The sequence below is a fragment of the Anomalospiza imberbis genome, chromosome 4, assembly GCF_031753505.1.
Source record: "Anomalospiza imberbis isolate Cuckoo-Finch-1a 21T00152 chromosome 4, ASM3175350v1, whole genome shotgun sequence".
In the NCBI taxonomy this organism is placed as follows: Eukaryota; Metazoa; Chordata; class Aves; order Passeriformes; family Viduidae; genus Anomalospiza; species Anomalospiza imberbis.
Genome location: NC_089684.1, coordinates 11,375,892 through 11,403,441, shown reverse-complemented (window position 1 = coordinate 11,403,441; position 27,550 = coordinate 11,375,892). Strand labels below are relative to the sequence as shown.

At 39.5% G+C, this 27,550-nt stretch overlaps 2 protein-coding genes across 21 annotated transcripts in view; both read right to left on the bottom strand.

Moving 5' to 3' along the window:
• The window catches only part of SH3RF1 (SH3 domain containing ring finger 1), an 83,401-nt gene extending 76,298 nt beyond the window's left edge, over positions 1-7,103 (bottom strand). The window contains exons 1-2 of one of the 2 annotated variants that reach the window (XM_068187098.1): positions 6,971-7,103; positions 5,198-5,686 (exon numbers count right to left, since the gene is read on the bottom strand). In XM_068187098.1, coding sequence (XP_068043199.1) covers positions 5,198-5,584 — 387 coding nt within the window. In that variant the 5' untranslated portion in view covers positions 5,585-5,686; positions 6,971-7,103. Of the gene's footprint in view, positions 1-5,197; positions 5,687-6,638; positions 6,938-6,970 lie in introns of those variants that run through there. The other variant, XM_068187099.1, reaches the window with a different exon arrangement.
• Positions 7,104-22,314: 15,211 nt separating this feature from the next.
• Positions 22,315-27,550, bottom strand: part of NEK1 (NIMA related kinase 1) — a 43,858-nt gene continuing 38,622 nt past the window's right edge. For 18 of the 19 annotated variants that reach the window (XM_068187080.1, XM_068187082.1, XM_068187084.1 and 15 more), the window contains 3 exons: positions 26,270-26,403; positions 25,860-25,992; positions 23,601-23,878 (listed from right to left, as the gene is read on the bottom strand). In XM_068187080.1, the coding sequence (XP_068043181.1) occupies positions 23,865-23,878; positions 25,860-25,992; positions 26,270-26,403 (281 nt within the window). In that variant the 3' untranslated portion in view covers positions 23,601-23,864. Of the gene's footprint in view, positions 22,939-23,600; positions 23,879-25,859; positions 25,993-26,269; positions 26,404-27,550 lie in introns of those variants that run through there. The other variant, XR_010998072.1, reaches the window with a different exon arrangement.

Sequence of the window (27,550 nt, the reverse complement as noted above, 5' to 3'; positions counted from 1 at the left end):
AATGCCTTTGGATACAGAGACAGCTCTTCCTTGTGCTTATCCTCCTTCTCTATCTAATTATTTATCTCACATTAACACCAGGAGAGTCAGCCTACTTTCCTTTTATATTTATGATCTCCATTAAATTTTTCTCTAGTTTCACATAGGATACAACAGTGTTACACAGAAGTAATTGAAACTGTACATATAAAAGCAGAATCTGGTATCTCAACAAGCATGAAATGAAACAAAAGCGTGCATATATGATTTGCAAAGACTTAAAAAATATTTTCTAACGAACACTCCACAGCATGAATAGGTGTCTATCTCCAGATACTCAAATGTTACTTGGGAAATTCCCTCCCATTCCTTCTTCTTTCCCCAGACTGATATGCTGAGCATGATGCTATATGGTATGGAATAACCTTTTGGTCAGGGGTGTCAGCTCAAAATCAGGTACCATCAAGTAATGATTCTCCAGACTATGATCACAAATAACAATCATGAAACTATCTGCATTAGCTGCTGTTTTTTGCATATTTCTATAGCTACTTTTTCCTTTAAATGGGTATACTTTACAATCTGATCTATTTTGACAATGGGAACTTCCTCTAGGAGTACCCCACCAGCAGACTTTTACTGATACATTTCTTTGTATTACTGTATTCCGCTAACTCTTGTTCCAAGATGATTTAAACATCCATTCCAATCTACACCTGCTGCTATGCTTGGCAATCCCCATATTTATTTACAATAATGTAATAAAGTTATTGATCTGTGAATGCACATTTTCTGTCCTATTGTTAACTTCTAGTCTAAAAGGTTTCTTTTGATACTTAAGTTCTGCCAGGATCTTCTTAGTCCAGCAAGTGCCATGACTACAAAAGCAGCAGTTGTTTTGGCTCCTGTCAGATTTTTACAACATGCTCAACAGCCAAACTGTGAGACCTACATTCTGAGCTCTCTTCTCCAGGGTGGTTAGGAAAAAAGAAAATGGATTGCTTACATCATCCATTGAGCCCGACAGAGGAGCCCAACCTGCTTAAGTCCACACAGAGCAGAAGGTGGCCCACTGTCCCTATTGCCCCAAGATATGTGCCAAGGTCAAACACCATGGCTATGGGTGGAAAACCTGGCTCCATTTATTTTTCCCTTCTGACATTACAACTGTTTCAGCAGTTCCCAGGCAAGCCTACTGGATCACAAATGACCACTGCTGCAGCAGTATAGATACAGGAGTTTAAAATTTTAGTTTTGCTTTCCTTGTTAAACAAACATGAAAATGCATGCATGGATACACAGCACCACTGCTAAGTATTAGCAGAAACTCACGAAACAATCTCCTGTTAGTGGGTCCTTCTTTCCTTCTCAGTGTAAAAGAATTTATCACAAACAACTCAGATGCTCAGATACTAGTGGCTCTAGCCCCCTTTAACACCTAAAGGAGCATTTTCCAATAGCCTGTAATGATTCTTTACCCTCATTTCAAGTTGACTTCACCGAGAATGATATCTCCAGAGTTTCTACAGGCTTTCCAGAATAAAAATAACTAACAAGGGGAAAGCTTCAGGATTTTCACATTGCACTGTAACATTTCTTGATAAGATTTTCCACTGACATTACAGTGTAATATACTCAAATTACACCATCAATTCTTACTCAGCAAAAGCATCAACTGTATCAGCAATGGCCAACTTTTGAGCTATTCATGCTTTTTTGTTAATGGAGATAATTTGAATTCTTCTCTTAGCTCTTCCTGCCTACGTTTGGTCCAGAAAATAGCTGAAAACCTTATTACATAATATTTTCAACAATGATGAGATTTTAGACTAGCTAGACAACTCTTCTCTAGGTCCTGTGGAAAAGATAGCCCTAACTTCAGAAAGCTGGTCTATAAACAAACTAGAAGAAGACTTAGTATGTTTTAGGCAAATACAAATTCCAAGGAAAAGTTAAACATGGATCATCTTAAATCTGTCTAGGAGACAACAGCTCTCCAACATCTAGCAACTTACACACACAGCTACATGTAAGACTCCTGAAATAAGCATATCCTTGTAAAACTGCCATAAGGAACTCAGGATAATTTTTGTTTGACATACTCTGTGAAAATGAAAAAATGAATAACATGAGCATAAATATAAAAGGATGGACCCTAACATTTTTGAATGCTCTTTTGAAGGAAACAAGGCTCATGTGATCATGAAGTCCCTCAAATGCCTGATGACTGGTTGCAAGCACATTTGACAGTAGGCTGTGGCTTTTACAGCTCTTCCAAGCAATCAACCTACCTGAAGGTTTTCACTTGAAAACAAGGAAAAAGGCATTAAATTTGCATCCATACCAGAGAGGAAGCTGCAGTATGTGTATAACTGTTGTCCCTGGCAAGCTGGCTGCCTGGGACAGAGCTGCTGGGCAGACAGCAAACACAAGTTTTCCATCAGGTGCAGTCCAGCCAGTACCAGGGAAAGGCACAGGAGGCTTTTACACATCCAAACGGCAGGGGAACAAAATAGATTAACAATTTGCACAGAGAAATTGCCATTGTTATAACAGTGAAAGCTTAAAGAGGTTACAGAAAGAAACAGGGTTACTCTAGTGGGGGACATACTAGGCACAAGATTTATTAATCCCCACCACCCACCCAGCTCCTTTAGTTTTAAGACTCAAGGAACCATTTGTTTGTTTATTGCCATGTGTCACCACATACATACAGAGAATGCAATATACTGTGTAATTACAGGGCTGGCCACTCCACAGTCATTGATACAGTTCAGGAAATCATGCTGCAGTACATGCTGTATTAACCTTTTCTGAAAATGAAGGCATTCTCTGAAAGGGCATTTACGAGCTTAGTATTACTTCAGGATATAAGCAGAATGTTTATGACTTGACAGCCTTCATCCAAATTCACTTCATTTAACATAACAGCAACTTTCATTTACTAGTTCCCCTTCACCAAAATTAGTTTAGGAAATCTGACTCTGCTACTCATCTAGAAACAGATTTTCCTCTTCAATTCCCAGGGAGGAACTGTATTTGCAAGCATCTTTATGTTAAGAGTTAGCAAAACAAATAAGCATTCATTTCAACACTGTCCATTAAAGTGGCATTTTGCTTTCTGGACTTTTTTTTTTTCCCATAACCACTTTTCATATAGAAAACAGAAAAGTAGTTCACATCTCCACTTTCTTATCCATCAAAGTTGGTTCATGCTCTTAAAGGTACTGGCTTCCTAGTAAAAAAGGCTCTGGGCAAAGTGGACAAATTATGAGCTCATCATCTTTCCCTGTCTCCCAAAGAAAAGAAGGCACAAGAGTGCCTGTAAAACTCCAAAACCAAAGATGGAATAAGACTTACTGTAAAACACTAAAAACTATCGCTAGTATACAATGAGGATCAGTTATTGTATGAGGAATGCATACGGTCACAGTTTTAATGGCACACGGTACAGGATAAGCTGAAGCAACCTTCCATGTGTTATCACTTTCTACTCTGAGCAACATCTGGAAATGCATATGTTGCAAAACAGGATATTATAGAACATTAAAAAAAAAAGATAAAATATTCCACATTCAATTTATTTTGTCTAATAAGGCTTTGAGAAACTCTGAAGTACAGTCTTTCATGCATAGCGCTGCACCAGAAACCTTTTTGGAGGAGAAGCAGTCTCTGAAAATACAGTTATTTACAAAGGTCAACACAAAAATACATAAAAAAATTATAAGAGTTTTTTTGTTTTAAGTTGAAGAGCATTTGCAAATGCAAGGTATCACAATAAACACCTTAAAGTTCTGGAGAAGACCAGAGTGGTTTTGATACTCCTGATGCTTCTTTGCATTACTTTTTAAGGATTCTATGTTCTGGAAAGAAAACTCACCAAAACCACAAAAACAAACCACTAACAGAAAAACCCCACAGATCACCTTCTCACCAATTAATGTATATACAAAACAAAACTCATTAGCAGGAAGTGAGTTGATAATTATAAGTTCTATATACTAAAGAACCTAATGAGATCTCTAGCAAGCAAAGAAAGCAATATCACCTAGTGGAAAAACAACTGTATTTTAAATCCTTACGTAAACTTAAAATGTGTATCTAAGATCTTTTGGAGAGATTCCAATCATGTCAAGTACATCTGAGAAAAATCAGTGTTGGGCTTCCTTCACTGGGTAAGTAAACTAAATAATTTAGACACACTTCAAAATAAAGACTAGTCCTGCCAAAAATACATTCAAGTCCTCTTCTTGAAACTCCTTAAGACATTTCATAAAAATCGAATAAACTCCACGAAATGGAAACCACCTAAACCTTTTAGAAACTCCACTTCAAACACAGGAACGCAAACAAACTGGGCAGCAAAACCTTTCAGAGAAGCTGTCCTTCTTTGTCATTAGATAAAACAGAGCAAGGTCTGTCATCTCATAAAATTACATTTCCTGACACAGGTTCTAGAATGAATAATCATAAATGAAGCCACTGAGTCTTGATTATAAGGTATGACAGAGTCCACAGGTCGCATAGCTCTAAGGAATATACAAAGAATATACAAAGAAGGCGATGTCTTCCCATCATGGTACAAACATCTTCCAAATCCCCTAGAAAAAATACCTGAGAAAAAACTAATAACGAAATGATGAGAACTAAGACTGCAAACAACTTAGTAGATTGCAGGCATTCAAAAATTGCTTTTTTGAAGGAAAGAAAGTAAAAATGTAGATACTCAGAAGCTAGTGGCAAAACTTCTCTGCTCATGTTTAACATTCGTTATGTCTAACTTAAGGGAAATTTACTGATTGTAAGAATCATTTCAGAAAGTGCACGAGCCAAAATGAAATCTCTAGTCTTGCAGTTGACAAACTAAAAACAATTTCAAATGCTCTTCACAAGATCTCTATCCTTAATAATAACATAAGCTTTCCACATAAGTTACCTTGCTCTATTTGAATTGGACAGTTAAGGATTTCTTCTGCTTGCCTCAAAAACTGAGAGTTTCAATCAGGAAGCATTATTAGTGTTTATATAACATTAAACCAACACTGATTGGAACACTGACACACTTTGCTAGAAATCTACAGAAATTCTCAAAATTACATTGTTTTGCTGTATTAACTATCTGACTGCCCTTATCCTAAAGCAGAGGCCATCAACTGTTTTGAAATGGTGGAGGAAAAGACAGGAATGCAACAAAATACTGGCACCACGTGGTACTTACCCTAACAGGAGGGCTCCGTGCTTGCACCCTTTGCTGCTGTCCAACTTGCGAGCTCTGCAGGTCTTTTGATCCGCAATTAGCTACAGTGTTGGTAGGGACTCTCAAAGCATTTGTGCCGGCAGTCCCACCGCCGGCGCTGGGCTTCCGAGGCCTCTGTTTGATGCCATCCAGTAGTCTAACGAGCAAAATATTGCTGGGCAGTTCATCAACACCGCAGTCCACTAAAGTCCGGCACTCGGGACATCGCAGCTCATTGCGAGAGCTCACGATGCCCAGCAGGCAGCGTTTACAAAATGTGTGCTGGCAAGGCAAGACTTTTGCAGAAGCATCAAGGCGTTCTAAGCAAACAGGACACTCCAACAGATCCAGCAAAGCCGATTCATCCATTTTCCTTGTATTACTTAACGAAGAAACAGATCTTTGCAGAATTTGTGTGTTTTGAGAACTGCAAGGGTATCATGTTACATCCATTCCTCTTCTGACTGTGCTCTAAAATTTTTTGAGGGAAAAAGACATTAATAAGCTGGAAAAAGTCAGCAAGATCATTTTATATGATGATGTTCATACAAAGAGCAAAATAAGAGATCACTAGACTAATTCAATAAATGAAACATGAATACAGTAATAGCAATCTACATTAATGTATCTATTTATTTAAAATATTTTAACAAATGCTAACAGCTAAGGTTTTTAAATTCAAGTCCCCATAAATCTCAGTCTGAGTGATTTTATTTCCTCAAATTATTCCAGAACAAAGAGCTATCCCCAGTACAGCTGTACGATAAAGCTTACTTTTCATAGTTCTTAATACATCAGCCTCTCTGAACATTTGAGATTAGTTTTCTTTCACAAGAAGATGGCAAAGGTAACTACAACGGGGTCCAAAACGACACAGCCTACACCAACAGGGCATAGCAAGGGGAATTACATTTATGCCAACACTAAGCCAACAGTGAACTACATTTCTACCCTTTTTATGAAAACTACTGCAGCATATTACATAGCTCAGCCTTGAAAACAGCCTCCAGCTCACAGGTTTTTAAGCTTACCGCAAGCACTGACAAGAGGGTTCATTACACTGCCGCCTTTAAGAAGCGCTTCAAAAACTATCGCGAAGTGATTTACAGCAGGAAGTGCTACTGCCATATCGTTAGGACAACACGAGCGCTGCGTCTGCAGCCACAGAGGCAGGGGCGAGCCCCCAGCCAGCTCCAGCCTATGTAGCGACGTGCTGGGAAAGGGAGGGGGAATAAAAACCAAACACCACTAAAGAGCCCCCCTAAAAAAAAACATTCTGCGAGAAGGATGCTTCGCGGGCAGAAAAAGGTTTGCTGACCTCGGCAGTGCCCAGCGCCGGGCGTAGCCGAGCGCCGCCCCCAGCCCCCGCAGCCGCCTGCGGGAGCGGCGCCCCCGGCTCCCCGGGCGCTCGTCCCGCACCTACCTGCTCTCGGGCTCCGCGCCCGGACCGCCTCCCCGATTCACTGCTTTATATTCCCCTGCTCCCTGAGGGAACAGCGAGCCGCAGGCGGGCGGACACCGCGGCGGCGGCGCGCAGGGGTCCCTGCGGGGACACGGGGCGAGCGGGGACGGCTCCCCGGGAGGCGGGGGCGGGCGGGGGGCACGGCGCTGTCACCCCGCCCCAAGGCACTGGGCAGAGGGAGGAAGGGGTCGGGCCCGCGGCCCCTCTGCCGCGCCGCGCCGCTCCTCGGGGAGCGCCGGGGTCCCAGGGGAGCTCGAGCGCCGCCGCGTCCCCGTCCCTCACCCGGCTCTCACCGTGCGGCCGCGCTGCCCCCGCTTTGTTCCCGTGAGGAGCCGACGCCGGCCCCACCGCTGCCTCTCCCGCCGCGGCAGCGCCGAGACTCCCGTGCCCTCCCCGCCCCGCCGCGCAGGGGCCGCTGACGCGAGGCGCGGCACCGCCCCGCCCGGCACCGCCCCGCCGAGGGGCCGCGGGCGGGGAGCGGGGGCGGGCCCGGCGGGTGCCCAGCGGCGGCGCCGCCCCTCGCGGGCGGGGACGGGGCGGGGGGCCGCCTCGTCCTCCCGGCCGTCCGCACCTCGCTAGGTGCCTCGGCGGTGGAGGCGGCTTCCTGAGGCAGGGGGAGCAGGCGCTTCCCCCCTGCCTCGTGCGTTAGGGGCAGCCCGGACGGGCACCTGGGGCTGCCGCTGTCGGCATGGAGGCAGTGGCGAACGAGGGTGAGGGACGGAGGGAGGGAACGAGGGTGGGTGGTCGCTCGCTCGCTCCTCGCAGGGCTGCCCCCGCTCGCTGTCTGTGGTAAGTCATACCCGGAGCGCCGGCCTGCGGCTGCCAGGCCCTACAGGAGGAGGAGCCGCGGTGCCCGGAGCCCGCGGCTGGCCGCCCAAGGAGTTTCCTCATGCTGGGCGGCCTTTGGCGGGGCGGGGAACCCTCCCTGAGCCTCCCCCGGCTGTGCGCCCGCAGCTCCCGGCGTCTCGGTGGGACGCGGTGAAGCCGCGGCCGTTCCCGCTCCAGGGGGGTCAGGGGCCGCCGTGCTGGGCACGGGCGGGGAAGGAGACGGGGCTGGCGTGTCACGTCCATCGCTGCCCTCGGGTGCGGCTGTGCCCTCTCGGGCACGCTTGTGGTAAGGTCGAGTGCAGCGTGTTCGTGGGCATGGTTAGTGCTGGACTTGGTACTGCTAGATTAACAGTTGGACTCGCTGATCTTGGAGGTCTGTTCCAAACTAAACGGTTTTGTGATAGGACTGCTTCATTAAATGATGCTAGAAAATTGGTGAGTGCCTCTCTTCACACAATCCCCCCACACACAACCACACACCTCTGTATTCAGGATATGATGCACTTGCTTGTGGGGTGTTTTGTGTGAGATACTTCTCTGCAAGACTGTGGGAATGAAGGAAGAAGTAAACCCTAAGATACATACAAATTACCATAAACCAAAAAGAAGTTAAAGCCTGCTCTTTTTAAATCAAATGAGACCCCTTGTCTGTGGGTGATGAAAAAGCTGAACAAATGTTTAAGTTCCAGTTACTCATCTTGCCAACTGCAACTCAAAAAAGGAAGCAGTCCAAAAGTTTGTGTGTAGTTCTAGCTTTCAAGCTGACCGTAAGAAACAGTATGAAACTGTGTCAGGAGAGGTTTAGATTGGATATTAGGGAAAGTTTCTTCACCCACGGGGTGGTTGGGCACTGGAACAGGCTCCCCAGGGAAGTTGTCACAGCAAATGACTGACTTCGTTCAAGAAGCATTTGGATAAGGCTCTCAGGCATTTGGTGTTCTTCTTGGGGCTGTCCCATGCAGGGTCAGGAGCTGAACTTGATGATCCTTGTGGGTCCCTTCCAATTCAGGATATTCTGTAACTTTAAATTTGCTGTCATCCTTACTTGAATTCTGTATATATATATAAAAAGCTGCCTTTTTTTCTTTTTTTTTCTTTTCCTTTTTCGCACATGGATTGTGTAGGTTTGGATAAGCTGATAGTGTGACAGTCTTTTCTGTCTTACTTTCTGGATATGCTAACTTGTTTGTTTCCAATGGTAATGATATTCTCTGATTATTAGGATTTCCAAGTAAGTACTCTGTCACAGTGCATCTCTAATATTTTATTTTATTTTTCAGTCATAGTAGTGAAAATATTGAAGCTGCTATATATGTACAGTTCATTAAGAAATAAGGTTTCCTCCCCCATGAATTCTGGAGTTTAGGAAAACTGATACAGATGGGTTTCTGATCTATGTCTGTGCTTTCCAGGAAGTATTGTAACATAAATAGAAGGGTATAAACATGTGATACATAAGAATATTCCTATGTGTCATAGTATTCCTCTATCTTGCCATATCAGTGCTGTCACTACAGGAAAAAGGATAATCAGTACATCTGAAACAGAGACTTGTTGAATCTAAACAAAGTCTCATCTCACAGTTGGATTTCACTTTTGGACTTGGCTTCTTCAAAAGATCTCATGGTAATTATTTGCCAGCCTTTCTAGCATAGTTTTGTAAGCAAGACAATTACTGTTGTCTAAACTTAGTTTGCTGCCTAAGGAATGTAAAATATCTATTAAAACAGTAAAGGAATTTACAACACAAGTGGTGCACCAGGGAAGCAAGATGAAAGTTCAGGGAAGCAGGATAAAAAGATTACCCCTTTATCAGAGCTGGTCTTTGATAGTGTTTTATGTAAAGTCTGTAAAATATTAAATACATTGTGGAATATACACCAACGCAGTAAAAAATCTGAAGAGCATCAGGTAAATCTGTTACTTCCTGAGCAGTAGCTGTAGTTAATTTTCAAACAATTTTGATCCATGTAAAAAAATGTGGGAGAATGTGCAGATGTATGCCTCTGCCCTCTTACACATGAAGTGTTTGACTCAGAGAGGTTGCAATATTCTCATGCCAGGACTGAAGGGAACAGAATTGCTGTTGCACTGAAGAATTTATTCTTTCTTACTACCAGCCACAATTGCACTCTTCAGGCATTTTTACATGAGGAGGCCTCACTTCTTTAAATCATCCCATCCTTATGCACAATTCATTAGGTTCCTTGTACAGCTTTTACTAAGTACATGATGCAAAGGGCAGAAATCCCTTAAAAACACAGATTTGAAAGATGAGGCCCTTCAGTTACTCAGCCACCTGGATTTCTACAATTATAATGTCTATTAATATTTGTATTTTACACATTTTTGTGTAATGAATTGTACTTTTGTCACTGGCTTTCAGGCACACTTTTTTTTTTACTCCAATGTATATTGTTTCTCTTCACCTGGAAGCTGTTGAGTAAAGGAAAAAGCAAAGGACAATAGGGAGAACAGCAAAAGACAACGTCAGAAAGAACTGGTAACACCTTTTTCTTTCCTTTTTTCTGTCTGCGTCCTTAGTGCAATAAACCCACTGTGATCTCTGCACTCCTCTTTCACCAATGCCTTCTTTTTCCTCTCTAAACCGAACAGCCTAAAGGCCTCTTCCCATGTCTTCAGCCCACTCTGTTGAAACAGCCACACTTTTTATTTTAACTAACTCTTACTGCAATAATTCCTGTTTCTGGCACATTTTCCAGGTACCCTTAGTTTTTCCTCTGTCTTTAAAATGTGAGACAGTCTTTACTGTATCTGGCTTTGACCAGCACTGGTTAATTGATAAGTTGGCAGCTCACAAGAAGAGAGAACAACATCTGCTGTACCCTTTGCTGTAGGAGGGACATTGAATATTAGATTATTTTTTTATATGACCACTTTTTTCTAGAGTTTTTTTTTTAGAGGTTTTCTATAAAACCTCTAGAATCTTAATATCTTGCTAGATATTCCATCAGGTTTTGCCAGTGAATTATTGGGAAGAGGGTCTAGGAGATGCACTCTATAGTCATCTGCATCTAGTTTCTTAGGAAATTGTATGGATAAGTAGTATGGGATATTTCAGAATTGCATGCTTTTCAATATGCAACTCTTAAACATAAAGACATTTGGTAACTAATGCATTAAATACACCAACACACTACAGAACAACACCAGCTCCAATCTTCCTTCTAATCCTACAAAATGTCCCTGAAGATTGTTGCCCTTGACAGCAGGGATAATCCATGTGCCTGAAAAAGTCATGTTAGCACTATATATATTTAGAGTAATAAAACAAAACTGAGTGCCATATAGAGAAATGCAGGCCTGCAAGAATAAACATATGAAGGCACAATTAATTTATTTGTGAATTCCATCCTGAAAGTCTTCAGATAACTGCAAAAGACTCAAACATATTAAGACTCATGGAACAAGATGTATTATGTAAGAAAACATAGCAGTCATAGTCTGAATTCATTTTATTCATAGGTTCATAAGCATCTTTTTGTTTTGAGCTACATTTTTGTACTAAAATATTTTGAAAGCTTTTTTTTTGTTGTTAATTTAATCAGAAAGGATCATGTTTTTTCATTTGTAATGTCCACATTAGCCTGTCTTTCCCATGCAATACAGCTCTCAAGCACAGATCAAAAAGGTTAATCTTATTTCTTTGTAAAATGACCCCTGGAGATATGGTGGCAATTCCCTTTCAAAGGCCATGCAAAATTCCCACTGACATCCCTTTAGTGAAAGTTTACTGCTGATGGTCACACTGATCTTGCTGGCTTTACATTGGTAAGTCAATGTAAAACACATCATGAAGGATGGCCCATGGCCAACCTTCTTCAGTCTCCAGTGGAAATAAGCAAAGATGTTCTTCAGTGGCTTCATTCCTTTTTCATGAAAGAGTTGGGGGTTTTTGTTTTTTTGTTTTGTTTATTTTTTTTCTTGTGTGTGTGATTTTGTTTTCAGGTTTTTTTCAGGGAACTAAGGAGGGGATTGCAGTTTGGTTTTGCTTTGCTGTCTTGGTTTTTTTGGTTTTTTTTTTCCTTCCTTGCATACAGCTGATAAGCTACAAACCTAATCTGTGAGGCTGCAGAATTGGTCCTAATGCTTTTTTGCCCCTCTAGAATTAGTGCTGTCTCCACAGGGGAGGTTCTGGTGGGAACAGAGCATACCAGATTATGTGTTCAGTTCTGCTCTTGGTATCTCCCAGTCCCATTAAGGTCTGGTCTCCCAAAGATTTGTAAGTGATTCAGAATGTAGTGTTAGAATTATTGACTGCCCTAGACATTTTGGAATGTTTACATGCTGTTTTAATAGTTTGCTATATTGCTAGCAAATTGTAAGCTATTAAAAAGCCATTAGTATTTTCCCCACTTGCAAGGGCTGCATTCCAGTCACAGGGTTAAGCTCTTTCATATGAACAGTAAACCACTAAACATATAAATATTGAATTAAAATTATCATGTTACTCACTCTACACTGAGATCAGGCAGAACTGTAATAAACCACTTCAGTGATAGTGAGCTGAAATTACTAAAGTCCAGTTTTGTCTTTGAGGAACACTGTGACAAGTGTTTGGAGCTTTGGACACCCAAGTGTGTCCAAACACAAAGATGAGTTGCAGGGCCCAAACAATTCTTTTTAAATAAGCAAAAATATCATGGAGGATGTTCAACATTCATCAAAGTTTACTTAGTCTTCATTACCACGCCTCATTACCAAAGTGTCTGAAAGAAACCAAATGATTGGAGACTGGATACTTGACATGTATATTTTTTGACCAAAAAAACAAAACCAAAAAAATTTTAAATTTGCAATTTTAGGTAGCAGAAGGAATTGCTGAGGAGAGTTAGCAGTACTTTTGCATGTAGGCTGCAGAGAGAGAAGGAGGTTGTGGGTTTTAGATGTCTGTATCCATTATGTAAGATCTACAATTCCTAGATTCTGCCTTTTGTTATACTTTGTATTTCTAGAAACACATTACAGCTTCACTCTCTAAAATCCTATGTGAAGACAAACTGGTCAGTAAGTTCACATACAGGGAAGAATTCACAATACTGTGCTATTTTATCTAGAGGGGTCCTTCAGTCAAATTAACCTTCCAAGAGCAAACATCCATGGCCAAAGCCTTGGGGTACTCCAATCAGTAACAGGGTGGAACCTCAGATCTATTCACATTTTCACACCAAATAAATCTTTAGAGCATATTAAGCATTCTTTTCAGTCTTTCCAAATGAGAAATTTTCATGTCCGCTCAGAGCATAGGCTCTACAGCAGGTGATGTAGAGGATTTTATTCCTCCTTTGGGTAACTGCATGACAACATAATGAAAATTCAGAACTTTCTGCAGGTCTTAACAAACACCTTACCAAAGTGTCTTATTCCTAGAGAAGTTATTGCAAGTGCATTTACAGAGGCATAACTCTTTAAAACCACTTATGCTTTTGTGGTCATGAAAGCTAAAGTGTGACAAATGTGTAGCAATAATGTATCTGTAGTGTGGTTCCTGTTGTTTTATGATGAGTCCTGCAGTTCCTACTACTGTCCAAATCAGGCAATCTGTTGAAAAGTACCATAATCCCTTCACCTACATCTCTTTTGCAGAGAGGGTTGGTTTGGATTTTGTCCCAAAAGAGTCTGTAGCTGTGTTACACTCTCAGACTTAGGAGCAGGGACTGGTAAGATGCTCCAGGATAAATACGTGACATCGTTCCTTGTTACGTGGATTCATGATTCATGGATTCATGAATTTCATTAAATAAATGTGTTTTTACAGCAAAATCTACAAGATTAAATTCTAAACTAAGTTATTTTAGAATTTCAAGTGCTGCGACAGTTTGATAGTTTGCAAAAAAAAAAACCAGAAAAAAAAAAGTTGTCATGTTAGTTCTTAAAAGCATACACAGCTAGATTTTTTTTTAAGAGAGATTTATTTCTCTAAAATAGCATTTTCTTACTAAAAGTGCCTGCTGGGCAGAGCTATGTGACAGGCAAGTAGGATTATCAGCATATTTACTTTTCAAACATTTCTGCCACACTTGAACAGTTCTGCTGTGGTGTCATACATAAGTGATGAGATAGGCTGTGTAAGAGTTTGTGTACTAGGATATAAAAAATTAAAATGTGTTACAGCATTAAAAGTGCACTACCATTTTAATTCCAAACTAGTCAAAGCAGTATCCTTATACCAAGGGAAAGCATTTTCTTTGACATTAGTATCCCTTTTTGGAATGTACCCTCAGCTCCAAGGAAAGTTGCAGCCCTCTAAGCACAAATTAGGCCTCTTGGTTGTATGAAAGGTACAGAAGCTCCTTTGCAGCTTTGGTTCTCTGCATTTCCTGGTACACTTGTGTAAGGAGGCAGAGGTTTGGACATGATCAGTGTGCCAGCCATGTACCATGCTTTTATCCGTGATATCTCGGAAGCAACAACCAAGGATTGATAATATAGCTTTACTATGAAGGAAAGTTTTTTATTACGTTGGGATGAAAGTAAGGAAACAATGGGACAAGTTCCCTAGCAATTTTTTGCAGAATCACTATCATTCTGCTACCATACTTCTTTATAAACAGAGAAAGGCAGGAAAAAGGACCCTAAAACTCTCTTTGTTCAAAATAAGATTAAGGAAGTGAGATAAATTAATGGAGTATTCATGGCACTACTTTGGATTCCTTTCATAAAGCTTAAGACTTGGCTTCTAAGTCAATAAGGACATTGAGACACAAAATGAATTCTCTGAGACCACTAGTGGTACAAAGCTATATAATCACTCTGGGATTGCCAAAGATTTATCTTTTTTTTTTAAGATTTGTGTCACTTTCACTCCCACACATCTGGCAAGAGAACTCTGCACTGGCTTAGCTGAAAAATCTTATCTCATAGATCATTGCTAGCAATAAATTCCAGCCTTTGTGCTTACTTATAGTGTCCCAAAGCCTGGAGCCACTGATTTAGTAGAACTAGGAATGTGGGCTGTAAAATATTTACTCACTAGCATGCCCCCACCACCAAAAGAAACCCCAATCCCAAAAAAACCATGTCATGCCTCAAAACCAAGCCTCAAGCTCTTTCATTGTGAAGTCAGCTTTGAAAATGTAAATCACATGAAACTGGCTCTTGGGGCCAAAGAAAACAGGCAGCTGGATTCCATCCCCCAGCTAAGAATCAGCCCTTAAATACCTCTTAAAAAGACACTTTATATGAGCTATAGTCAAACTCATTTTCAAGTAATGTTTTCCCACGTGTCCCAGAAAATGCAAACAGCAACTCTGTATGTGGATGGACTGGGGCACTGACAATGGGTAAGTCTGCCAAAAACCTGCAAACTGCTAATGCAGTTCTACCACAATTCTTCTCTAAGGTCACACCTGTGCTAAAAAACTGATGTATATTTAATCCACATCATAGTCCTTACATATAGCTAAGGCAGCTGTGCTCTAAAGAACTGTCAGCAAATGGCATGTACTAGGTCTTTTCCTGCATACTAGATCACATTGGTGAGTATTTTTTCTGGTATTGTCTTCTGGAAGCATTCTTATTTATGGGATTTATTGTCCTGATCCTCTTCTATATGACAGGCATGGGGAACATGAAGGCACAGTTACCTCATGCATGGAAGACTCTGCAATTTGTGACAAAAAAGACTGGAAAGATAAGAGAAGGTAAGGCAAATGAGACAAGGACTGGCACAGATGCATTTATCTCTACAGGTTCAATTAAATAATAAGCTGGGGAGGAAGTGAAGGAACAACTCCAAGTACTAAACTACAGATGTCCAGTTTAGCAACCTATCTCCTGGAGTAGAATTAATCTTACTATTAATCCTACTATTAACAAGCAGGATCAGAGTTAATAATGACCAGCAAGTGTTACTGGGCAGCAAATGTATTCTCTGGGTGTGGGGGAGTATGTTATGGAGACATTTGAGGTGCAACATACTCTCATGTCTCTCTATTTCAGATTTCAGAGGAAAAATTGGCAACTGCCTTATAATAAAGCCAGAATATTTTCCAAGAGTCACAACAATTCTTGAGTAACTTACCCCAGCAAAAACACTGTAGAATAACCAATCAGCTTACAATGAACATGAAATGCCTTCTCCTTTGTTTTGAAAGGAGAAATTAATGTTTTGACTCTAGGTAGTGTTGCATAACATGAACCGTATTAGTTTTATCCAATATACCAGCACAATCCAGAAATAAGTTGTAACGTACTTTTTGGCATTTTTATTTTCAGTTTCCCCAGTGACTATTAGTAAGTGCCTAGAAGTGTTTTTTAATCAGTCCTGATACACATTCACATACCCAGCCATCGAGATTGAGGCTAGTGCGTTATAGCTGCTCTGGGAACCTTAACTCACTTGCATTGACTTTAGGAGGATTAAGTCAGAAACAATACTATTTTAATGCCATTTTTTGTTTTTACTTGGCAAATACTCTTGTCAATTTAAAGTTTCCCATGGGAGGTGTCAAGAGGTCACTGAAATTCTCCTGGGCAAAGGAGGGAGAGTGGTTGAAACTATGGTCTTCATGCTGCTTCCTTCACTATTTTTCTTCATGTCATTAGTGCTGTACTCAGCACTTTCCCCCCACTTCCATTGGAAGAGGGAGTGAGCAAATGTAAAAATGTTAGTAAGAAATGGAGGCAAGAAACATAGAAAAGGCCTCCCTGCTGTTTTATTTGGCTATTTCTAGGCCTCAGTAACAGCAAACTTAGCCACAGAAAATTAGTATAGAATATATTGTCTAGTATGCACAAGAACTCCCAGATGCTTTTAGTGCATTTTTTCTCCCAGTTCATTCTATTATTCTACACAGTCTTCTGGCCAACGATCACAAAGCCTTCTGACCTCTCTGTTATCCTATGGCAAGAAAATACAGTTCCCTAAGGTTGCAAAAGCATCAAGATTTCCAGAAATTAGGTACCTGCAATTTCCATGACCATCAGCGTAGCTGTGAGCAGAATATTCTTCAGACACTACTAAGACAGAAATGCAGAATGGAGGGATAGGGGATACCCCACATCTTAGAGGCTTGCCAGTCTTCTGAACTTCAGCTGAAAATACCTGAGTTGAAGTGTCATAGATAGCTTTGTTAAAGCTAGTGACTGTAGGAAGTGATCTGACCTGTGTCATACTTTGGATTAATGTGATCCTCTAACAAGCTCCCATGGTTTATTGTGTGATAAGCCAGGAAATTACACAATTCGTAAATTATTTCAGTTATACATTTCTCATCTTTTTTAACTGCTGTAAGGTAGAATAAAACATCTGTGGGGATTTTACCAGCAAGTGAAAACAAAAATAGTGCTAAGTAAATACGTTACAATACATTACAACTTGATTAATGCAAGATAAACACTATATGCTACACAGCTTTTGCTCCTCAGCAGGCCTATTTCACATTGTATGTTCATACATAAATTTCTCTTACTAACACTGCACAAGCAGTCTGGCACCATCCTTGACAGATGAGCTTTAGGAACTGTTACAAAGTGGTTTAAGTTATAGCTCCATCTGTTATATCCCATCCTTCTGATGGAGATTGTGTTCACTGTGGCAGAATAAGCAGAACGGAAGACGTGTTCAGATCCTCACCAACTGCAGCTCAGAGTCTGGTGCCTTGGCTCACACCCATCTTCTCAGCAGTTTAATCAATGACGCTCTGCTTTGTGCCCAAGTATGAGGGTGGGCGAACATTTGCTTCTGCTGGTCCTGATAATCATCAGCAGAGGGAAAGAACAGACTATGGTGAACAGGAGAAGCTTAACAAATCACAGTGGGATCTGACTCAAGCTTCCTTTAATTTTACTGGGAGGAAGGAGGCCTTGTAACAGTGCTTGTCCACACTCCACTATAGTAATGTACAGCGAGATACTGGGGGTTGTGGTGGAAAGTCTGCCCATTATGGATTTGAGCAAAATAATTACTACAGTATCACTGCCTGGTTAACAAAGGCTGTGGGCCAGGACTGAACTGTGCTTCCTTTCCCACCTGGCAATGTTTGACCTCATGGTCTGGGGAGTCAGAATTTGCTGAAGTTTCTGGACAAAGAGGATTGTCCAGTGTAGAGAAAGCAATAGTGGTCGTCTGAGGAAAGGCGACAAAGACAAAGCACTATTAAGGTAATACAGTGAGTTAAGCTATTCAGGGCACTGTGATCATTAACTGATGTACTGAAGTCCACAGTGGAACTGAATATAGAGGTTAGTGCAATTAGGCTTTTCCATAGCTGGAAAAAAGTTGCTATATTACTAAGTTAAAAATCACATCAGGGATATTTTAGTGCCATTCAAATAATTCTCATATATGTAACAATAAATACAGGTCTACTAAATAAGGCTAAAATCTACTGAGTATAAAAAAATAAAATATGCTCATATTTCTAATAATTAAAAAACATCAAAATATGTCCAATGTTATGTCCAAATATACTCTGTTGAGAAGCTCAACTGTCACAGACTTCATCTTTTAGGCTCCTCTTACAATGTTTAGAGAAAAGAACTAAAATACTCGAAATGGCTATGTAAGTTATCAAAATTAATGTCAGTGGGAAAGGATCAATTAATTTGTGCTATAATTATGGCAAATTATTGCATTTAATTTCTATCTTTCACACATCTTTATCAAGAATTGTTACAGATTCACAGAATAAATGAGGTTGGAAAAGACCTATTGAGATCATTGACTCCAACCTTTGACTGAGTATCACCGTGTCAGCTAGGCCATGGCAGTAACATGGCAGTCATGTCTGGTCTTTTTTAAACACTTCCATACAAAAGAAGAAACAGAATTTAGAGAAAATATAACAGCTATAGCAGTTTATAAAAAGCAGTTTTAAGCAGGCCTCAAGTCAGTAGAGCTCCACAATAGAGAGTTGTGGCTCATGCACCTCAGGTTTTCTGACCTTTCTCTATCCACATCAAATCAATCCCTTCAGAAAAAGGCTACATAACCTAATTTTGCAAAATTTCTCTGACAGCATTCAGAATAGTTGTAGCAGCAATAAAACAAACAACAATAAGAACATTTGACTGCTGATGGGGAAGCCAATAGGAGGAAAGTATGGTATCCCTGAAGTATTGCTTGAGATTTAAAATTTTTCAAGAGAGATAGAACCACAGTCTTTTAGCCTACAATTTGAATTTAGGGAAGTTTTATTCTATATCAAGGACACAGCCAAAATGCATACTTCACCCCTTCCCCTAGGGGAGACATTACTGTCAGAACTGTGTGCAAGATACAGCAAAAGTTAGGCAATGTCAAAGACCCTATTGGTTCTCCTCAGAGCATGTCTGCATCTGCTCAAGCCACAGTCCTATTTCAATCTGAACTGAATTTTTTCCTGGCTGACTACAGTCCCTAAGGGAACATCCATCAGCCAAGCAGAAGTGAATCACACATCGCTCCAGCCTCACACTTGATACAGTCAGCCTCAGGGATGACTTGGGAAAGAACTGTCACAGCCATCCTGAAACTAAGCAAATGCTGGAGTATTCCCACTCTGCAGCCTGCCCATGGCTTTGGCTTGTGTTGTGCAGCTCGTGTGAAAAAACTCTAAAAGCCTTTGGCTCTGTGAGTTCTCTAAACTGTATTGTTAAAAAGAGAGTGAATGGAATTGGCTAAATCCCATCTTGGTTTAAAAATGTCTTGGAAATAAAATCTGGAAGAGTGCACCACATCAGAGATGCTCAAGGCAAGCAATTTAGGAGCAGCAGCTGAACTCATATATATATATATATATATACACACTCACACACATATATATACACAAACACATATATGTATATATACATGTCTCACAAGTAACTGCAAATTAATGTATCTTTGTGGAAGCAGCTCAATTAAGGCTTTAGTTGATGAAGAAGTGTTTTTAAGACTCTTGCACAAGCCAACCATTCTAAGTGCTACAATTTGAATTGATGAACTCATCAGCTCAGCTGGAAAACATATCAATTTGGAAATGCATTTGAAGTGCAAATTGCATTAACACACAAATTTAATTTACAGGAAGCTCTTTATGGGTTTTGAAACTACTATTTAAACTATACAAATTGCTCCATTTAAACTGCTATAATAAAAATGGCAAGAAAAAGCTTTAGGAATGGTAACCATTGATTTCTATATCACGCTTAATTTGAGTCTGCATGGTTCACGAATGAAGAAATGGTAAAATAAGATTTGAGAAGCACACAGTTATTTGAACAGAAAAACATTTAAAAGGATTGAAAAGTTAAATTTCTGTATTCGTCTTTGGTTTATCACAGCTAATAAAATTATGTAGAGTGTAGTCTTATTTGAGCTTTGATGTGGTGCTTTTAGTGGAGACAGAAGTCAAATCAGTAATTTAGTCAGGGGCATGCTTCTACCCCAGCTTCTGTCAAAGAGAAAGATTGGACCGAGCCCAAATATACATTTCACATGTGCTAAAAGTGTTCTATTCTATTTAAATTTGTATCTAGTCATTTGGGGAAACTGGACATACCATATCATAAAGCTACTAGAAAGCATCCAAAGCAGGGCTACAAAGATGATGAAGGACTGTGAAGGGAAGTCATATGAGGAACAGCTGAGATCACTTGGTCTGCTCAGCCTGGAGAAAAGGAGACTGAGGGGAGACCTCACTGCAGTTACAACTTCCTCGTGAGGGGAAAAGGAGTTAAAGCCTGCTCTTTTTAAATCAAATGAGACCCCTTGTCTATGGGTGATGAAAAAGCTAAACAAATGTTTAAGTTCCAGTTACTCATCTTGCCAACTGCAACTCAAACAAGGAAGCGATCCAAAAGTTTGTGTGTAGTTCTAGCTTTCAAGTTGAACCTAAGAAATGGTATGAAACTGTGTCAGGGGAGGTTTAGATTGGATATTAGGGAAAGTCTCTTCACCCACGGGGTGGTTGGGCACTGGAACAGGCTCCCCAGGGAAGTGGTTAGAGAGTGACCAGAGTTCAAGGACTGTTTGGACAATGTTCTCAGGCTCGTGGTGTGATGTTCAGGGCCAGGAGTTGGGCTCTATGATCGTGTATGTCCCTTCCAACTCATGATAGTCTATGATCCTCCTGTCCTCCAGGAAAAAGAATGTAAAGATTTATAAACAGACAAAGAATTGTATTTATGGGCATTCTCGGAAAATGGCCTTGTCCAAGGAAAGAAATAAATTGCAGGGCTTTGTGAATTCCTTTCCGGCTCAGCCTCGCCGTGCTCCCCCGCAGGACCGCAGCCGCCCGCACGCCGCCACCTGGCGGTCAAGGGCCCGCACAACAGCCGCAGCCCGCTTTCCTGCGAACTCGGGAAGAGAGGCGAGCGGGAACGCGCGCTCCACTGAACGGACAGCATTTATGCTCACAGGAGAGCAAGAGGGACAGAGAAGCAGTAAAAGCTGAGGTAGGAATTACTAATAAATAATGCAGGTTCCTCAAGAGCACAAAGAGCCTTGTTAGGAGAATGTGGTAGACTGGAACTCGATTTAGATCAGCCATTCACTTACCAGACCACAGAAAAACCCGTGCTCTGCTTTGGTTCACATTGCCCAACCAGATAACACATTTTTATGAAGTTTCTTCTAGTAGTAAATTCAAATATGCACCCAGCAGAGTTCAGCAAATTGAAGAGTGAACGCCTCTTCAGGCTTTGTTCTTCAAAGAAGGTTTTAGGCATCAGTGCTTCGGGTAGAGTACTGTACCTGTTCAGCTCAAACCAGCTCACTGCTGGGGGTCTTACTCCTTTCTGCTGATGGATTTTTGCTTGTTTTGGGCTTTTTTTAAACATTCCTCAACTGAATTTAAGAGTTGGCTTCAAGGGTCAAGAAGCAAGGCTGAAGACAGAGACATTAGTGTTAAATAGTTCACAGAATATGTTTTGTGTGAAAAACACCATTCCATATATCAAATTGCTGCTAGAAAATTCTTCAAGGTGAATGTAATATGCACACAAGCCAAATGCTCAACTAATTTCAATAAACTGCATACAGACCAGTTATCTTGCAGCCACACTGTCCTTGATGTCATTATAGAATACATTAAATAAGGATTTAACATTTCAGATGAAAGCATTTCCTTTGCAGACAAACTTATTTATGGTGTCAGTTTTAAGTTAGCTTTTGAGGGATTTCAAGGATATTCAATCTTGAGTGGCAAGTCTGAAGATTATTCTTAAAAAGCTGTCCACAATCTACATGTATTTTTCAAATTGTTAATTGGTAAAAAGCTCTGTTTGTAAATCTTGCAGTCTGCAGCTTATGCCATGTTTCTCATCAGAAACAAGCTGGTACACTGCATAAGAAATGAAGACTGTGAATAATGATACAATTTCAATTTAAAAGAAGTGAACACAGCCCAATCCTTAACTTCAGTAAGACTATCATCTTAAGGGGATTCAAAATCATAGAGGATTGAATATACCAGCTGTGTATTTTGTTGTATCCATACAGTTATTCTATATTATCTTAAATCTAGAGGTTTTGAGTCCTCTCTTTCTCCAAAAGGTGGGCCAGGTATGATTTGAACAATCAAACCTGAAAAATAAAAATAATTCAGAATCATATTTAGCAGAGCCTTTAGGGTATATTTACTAAAAGCCATGAGTGATGTAGCTCACGAGGATCATCTCTCTGAATAGATTATGCAGCAGTAGAAAGTGGAATGGATGAAAAACCTAGAAAAAATTTACTGTGGTAAGAAAAAGGGAATAAAGAAGGAAGGGAATGAGAAAAGCAGCATAGCCCAGAATCAACACTGTTTCCAAGAACTAATCATAGTTTCTCACCAGATGAAGTAAGAGGTGTTTATCAAAGATATAAGAATATAAAGAATAATCTATTAAAGGCAATATTTTATTCTTATTATTAACAATTTTATTCTCACCGCAGATTCCCACAATGCTGATGGACTAGAGTAAGTTTGATACCTGTCTCAAAAAATTTAATGCTTTTCAGTGGGCAAAATTTTAATAATGACACCATAAAGCAATTATACAAAAATCATGTACATACTTTGACAGTTTAAATAATAAATATATATATATATATATACTTGTTTTTATTTTGTGGAAAAGCAACTTTTGACAGCTTTAGATTGCGTCTGGTTGTAGCTGAAAAAAAAAATAAACCAAACCTGTTTTTCTTCAGTAGGGCACTTGGAAGTTTGACAGTTCATCAAATTCATAACAAGAGACTTACTGTAATGCATAAACCAGTAAAGCTGACACAGAGATGATGACTGGAAAACAACAGAATCCCTAATGTCTGCCCTGTATAGTACTGCTTCAACACAAGGAATGAGGAAATGTGTGTCAGAAGAAACCTGGCTTTCCCTGTAGGGTGGTGGAAACCCAGCAGTACAAAACAGGAGCCAGAAAATGTGAAGTATTACACAGCACTTGTGGCTGCAATGTTTCATTCTCCCCTGTGGCTGCTGAAGCAATGACTAGAACACTCAGACTTCAAAGCCAACCTGCAAACCCCCTCCCCTTCTCAGTTCAACAGCGTGGTACATCATCAGTGACCAGATTAAAAAATACAAGAGAGGTAAACAACTGGGATTTTTGGGAAGGGGATAGGAAAGGGGAAGAAGAAGAAAAATAAGAAAAAAAATTTGGAAAAAAAGAGTATTCCAACTCCAAATGGATTTTACAATCCCAACCCCCCCCCCCCGCGCCAGACATTTCAATGATGACTTATGTACCAGTTTGACCTAATTAAGAAAAAACATCAAGATATTTCAGATACGACAGAAGCCTTCAGCTTCAAAATACAATAAAAGTGAAATGCTTGAACTGGACCACTAGATTAAGATACTATTAAAATATAACCATGAGGGTCAATAAAAACAAAGTAATTTCTTTGTGTAGGTGTAAAGAAAAGCTACTTGAAGTATTTAAGTGAATAGCTAGATGTGAGTACTTCCACAACAAAGTGATGCTTCCAACTGTTCAACCATACCAGTTATACATTCATATGGCAGAAATTCCGTTTTAATGATAGGTCTCAGTTTTGTATGAGAATATATAGAGGTATTTCTTTCCCTGTTTCTTTTGAAATTTGAGAGGTTATAGGTTTGGGATTTTTTTGTTTGGTTTGTTGAATTTTTTGGGTTTTGTTGATTTTTGTTGTTGGCTGGTTGGTGTGGATTTTTTAAAATTTTGGGCACCTAATATTTAACGAACACGTGTGCACATCCACACAAGAGAACTCTAAAGGTATCTCAGTTTAAAAGGCATGTTTTTTCTCTTTTTCATACAATCAACATTCTTTTTTGAAGTCTTGCCTCTCCCGCCCCATGTTACATTCTCCACTACAACTTGTTCAGCTGTGCGGACTTCAGACACTGGTATGTAGTAAGCACTAAGGAATTTCCTGAGTCAGGTTTATTCATCATTACCTGTACAAAGTAGAAGAGGGGGAGAGACAGTGTGAAAAGGAGAGACATACATACACATAAGTCAAGCCAGGGTTACAAAACCATCTAGAAACCACAATTCAGTGAGCAATAACACAAGAATACACCAAGTCTGTCACCAATGAGGTGACCATGACCAAAGCTGCCTTAAAGCGCTACACACAAATATTGAACATCATGTCATCTTGGATTAGTGAATTTAAGATAGTTGCACCTCAAGTGGCCTACTTCAGTTAGAACAATCCTCTTAGAAAGAGCAACAGATATTTTCTCCCAACATTTCTTATTTGAAGAGTTTAAGGCTTTTCAGACAGAAGCTCATGAAGATCCTTCTGTCTGTCACTTGTCCTCTATTCACCCCTATTAGCATAGCACTTTTTAATTCAAGTGTCTGAAATTTATAGAAATACTTTTTCTTATCATTTTTTGGATGCTACCACAGATTTGTAAAATACATAATTACAACTGAATCTAATAAAAATAGCCACTTGTTAATCAGCATTTTACCAGATGAAAGTCAGCTCATTTTAATAGGATTCACTCAAGACAACAGCTTATAATTTATATGCCAACATTTCAGCAAATTTTCATTTAAGCCTTTTAGTACTAGTTTTAAACTATGCTTAAAGCAGAGTAGCAAGCAAAAGAAAATGGTGACACCATAGTAACCATTTTCTTGTTATTTTACATTGCCAGTCTTTTGGACACTTGAAAAATGGACTACTATGGTGCATCTTTCCAAATCTGTCATTAAATCAAGAAACTGTGCCTGAAAAATATTTTTCAGACATTTCTCTGTCACACTTCTCTAACACAGCATGAAAACAACATGGAAATGATTGTTCTTACCTAGCAGTTCTACATCAGTAGAAAAAAAAAAAATCGGGAAAATGTAATTTGGATTAGAATTAAAAAAAAAAACTATTATATTTTTCTAACTAGTTTTAAGACACCCCCCCAAATATTTACATATAAAAGTCATAGAAAGCCGTACACTTACTTGACCTTGCACTACTAATGCAACACATTTGGAAAAGAATTTAAAAGATGCAGAAAGTACATAATGGTTAACACGCATTAGAATATTTTTTTGAAAATTGAAAAGCATTAAATGGTGATCACTGCACGTACTTCTAAAGCCAATATGTGATGCTTCTGATTTCTATAAAACTAATTAAAATTTTAGTTTTCTTATTTTTCCCCTCTCCAGTGAAGACTTTAACCATTAGAAATCTAAAAATATGTAACTGCAGTTAAACTTTTGATGTGAGAGAAATGAAAAAAAGCAAAAGCATTCCCTCACTGATGGTGGTCTGTGTGGTTTTTCATAAACGTGACTCTGAAAGATGGAGCAACATCCATCTGCCTTGTCACCTGTGCTAAGCTGGGCAAGGCTCCAGGGTAAAACAAATTATTGTCATGTGTTAGTGAGACACCAAATAAGATGGATGGTACATACACATCAAGGTCTTCTGAAAAATGCTAATTTTAGGATAGAGCTCCATGAAATTTTCAGAAAATGAGTGATGGTGCAACTTATTAAAACTAACATTATAGAAAGCATAATATTATTTTAGCTAAAAGTTCATTAATTCTTAAGATAAAATTGCTTTTGATTCTGCAAGTTTTGTGCTGGATTTTCTTTCCCCATCTGTGAAACTATTTTACAGAAATTAAATAATTATATTGTACCTTTTGTACGCCAATTATTGTTACAGTTGACCGTACATGCAAATTCTGTTAAATCAGAGAGGTCAGCAAAGTTTGCCACATTTTGTTGCAGGAATAAAAAAAAACCTTTGTGGAAAATTTTAATTAATTTAGTCAATCAATATACCAAAGCACAGACATGTTCTAAAGTCTGTGATATTATGATGTTTTAAAACTATATTAGAAGATATATTGTGTATGACCAAGAAAGAACATAAGACAAGCTGTAACTGCCAGGATACACTGAGATTACCTTCTTGGTAGGCTCCGTCTGCCATTACCAGATGAAGTATTTTGGCATACAGGTGCTTGTGTTCATTTCCAAGAACAGACTGAACTATGGTTGAACAAACATCAATATTTTCATCTTCATCTTCAAGTATAGCCTAGTGGAAAGAACGAACCATGTTGCCAAAATTTAAATGGGTATAAAATTAAATAGTTCAAATCTATTAAATGCAATTCATGGTTAAATCATAAGTTTTTCTCTTTAATCCACTGGCCAGGCATTTTCTCAGATAATATTTTAGTGTGCCAAAACAGATTAAAAGACTACAGTCACTCTTTTACTCTAGTCACACAAAGTAATTAGTTAACTGGCACTGCAAACAGTCCTAGGTGCTTGTTTCTTCAAATATTTCCACTTGAGCTTATTCCACAAACCTTTATTTTCTCATAAACTTCAATTAATTTATCAAAGCCTATTTCCTGCTCCAGGTTATATCTCAACTCTTCTAAATGGCTGAAGATACTATCACATTCTTCACATTCGCTGGCAATCTCTCCATCGCTATTATCTAGAAAGAAAGAAAACAACAGTAAAACCCCCTCAGTTCTCCTACACTCTTAATGTTGTTTCTAAATCTCTAAAACAAATATCCTTTAAAAGCAACCAAACAGGTAAGCTCAGGAGCACTGGATGATGTTGGCAGATGTTCTGACAATGCGCAAGAAAATAGAAATAGTCCCTTTCTTGAAAAAAATCCTGAATCCAAATGGGACACGTCCAGCTATCCCCACTAAATCCCCACTCTGACAATTAGCTATAGGGGTATTCAGCCTGAAGGAAAACAAGGTATGGTCTTAAAGCAGAATTTTAGTTAGCAAAGTAGGTCAAGTTCCATACCACCACACTATAAATTTCTGAGGTGAAACTTATGATGGGTTTGGTGACTGTCCCACACAAGGGAAAGGAGTTCCTTAATGAAGCAGCTGTCTTCTAGCAAAAAATGAGTACATGTATGTTACCCATCCATTGCTTTCTGCCCTGAGATGCATCTTGTTCCATGGAGCAAGTCTAAAAAACCCAGTACTAACTTAGCTACAGAGTTCCTTGTTCTTTCATAAGTGCATCTCCTTTGTGTAGCAAATTAAGTATGCCAAGTGGTGCAATAAGATACAGGAGAGAAAGCAAGATAATTTTGCTTATAGGCTTCAGAAACCTTGAAAATAGGTTTGTAATGGTAAAACAGGAGGTAAATTTAACAAAAAAAGGATGTCTTAAAAAATACAAGACAGAATCGCTATGTAAAATTTCACTGTAAAATGCAGGAAAAAATACTTTCTTAAATAAGCATTCAAATTTGGAGAGAACTTGTCTACCAGGGAAAAAGTTCATACATTTCAGAGTGTATAACATCAAACATTAAATACTATTACCTGGTAGATCACAGACTTCATGAGGTAGTATTACTTACAATTCTTATATATAACAAGTTTAAGGTATAGTCCTGACCAAATCACATCCTTCATTCAAGTATCAACAGTCAAATCAATAAGAAAGTATCAATAAAACAAAAAGAAAAGTTGTATATGGGTTAAAAACCCATTAGGTTATTTCTAATCCTCTATTTAACATCTAGATCTTGAGCAGATTTTGTCTCAAGTTCTATCTGTTACCCTTTTGAAGGCTGGCCTGCCTTCCTTCCTGTCCCAAAAGGGAAA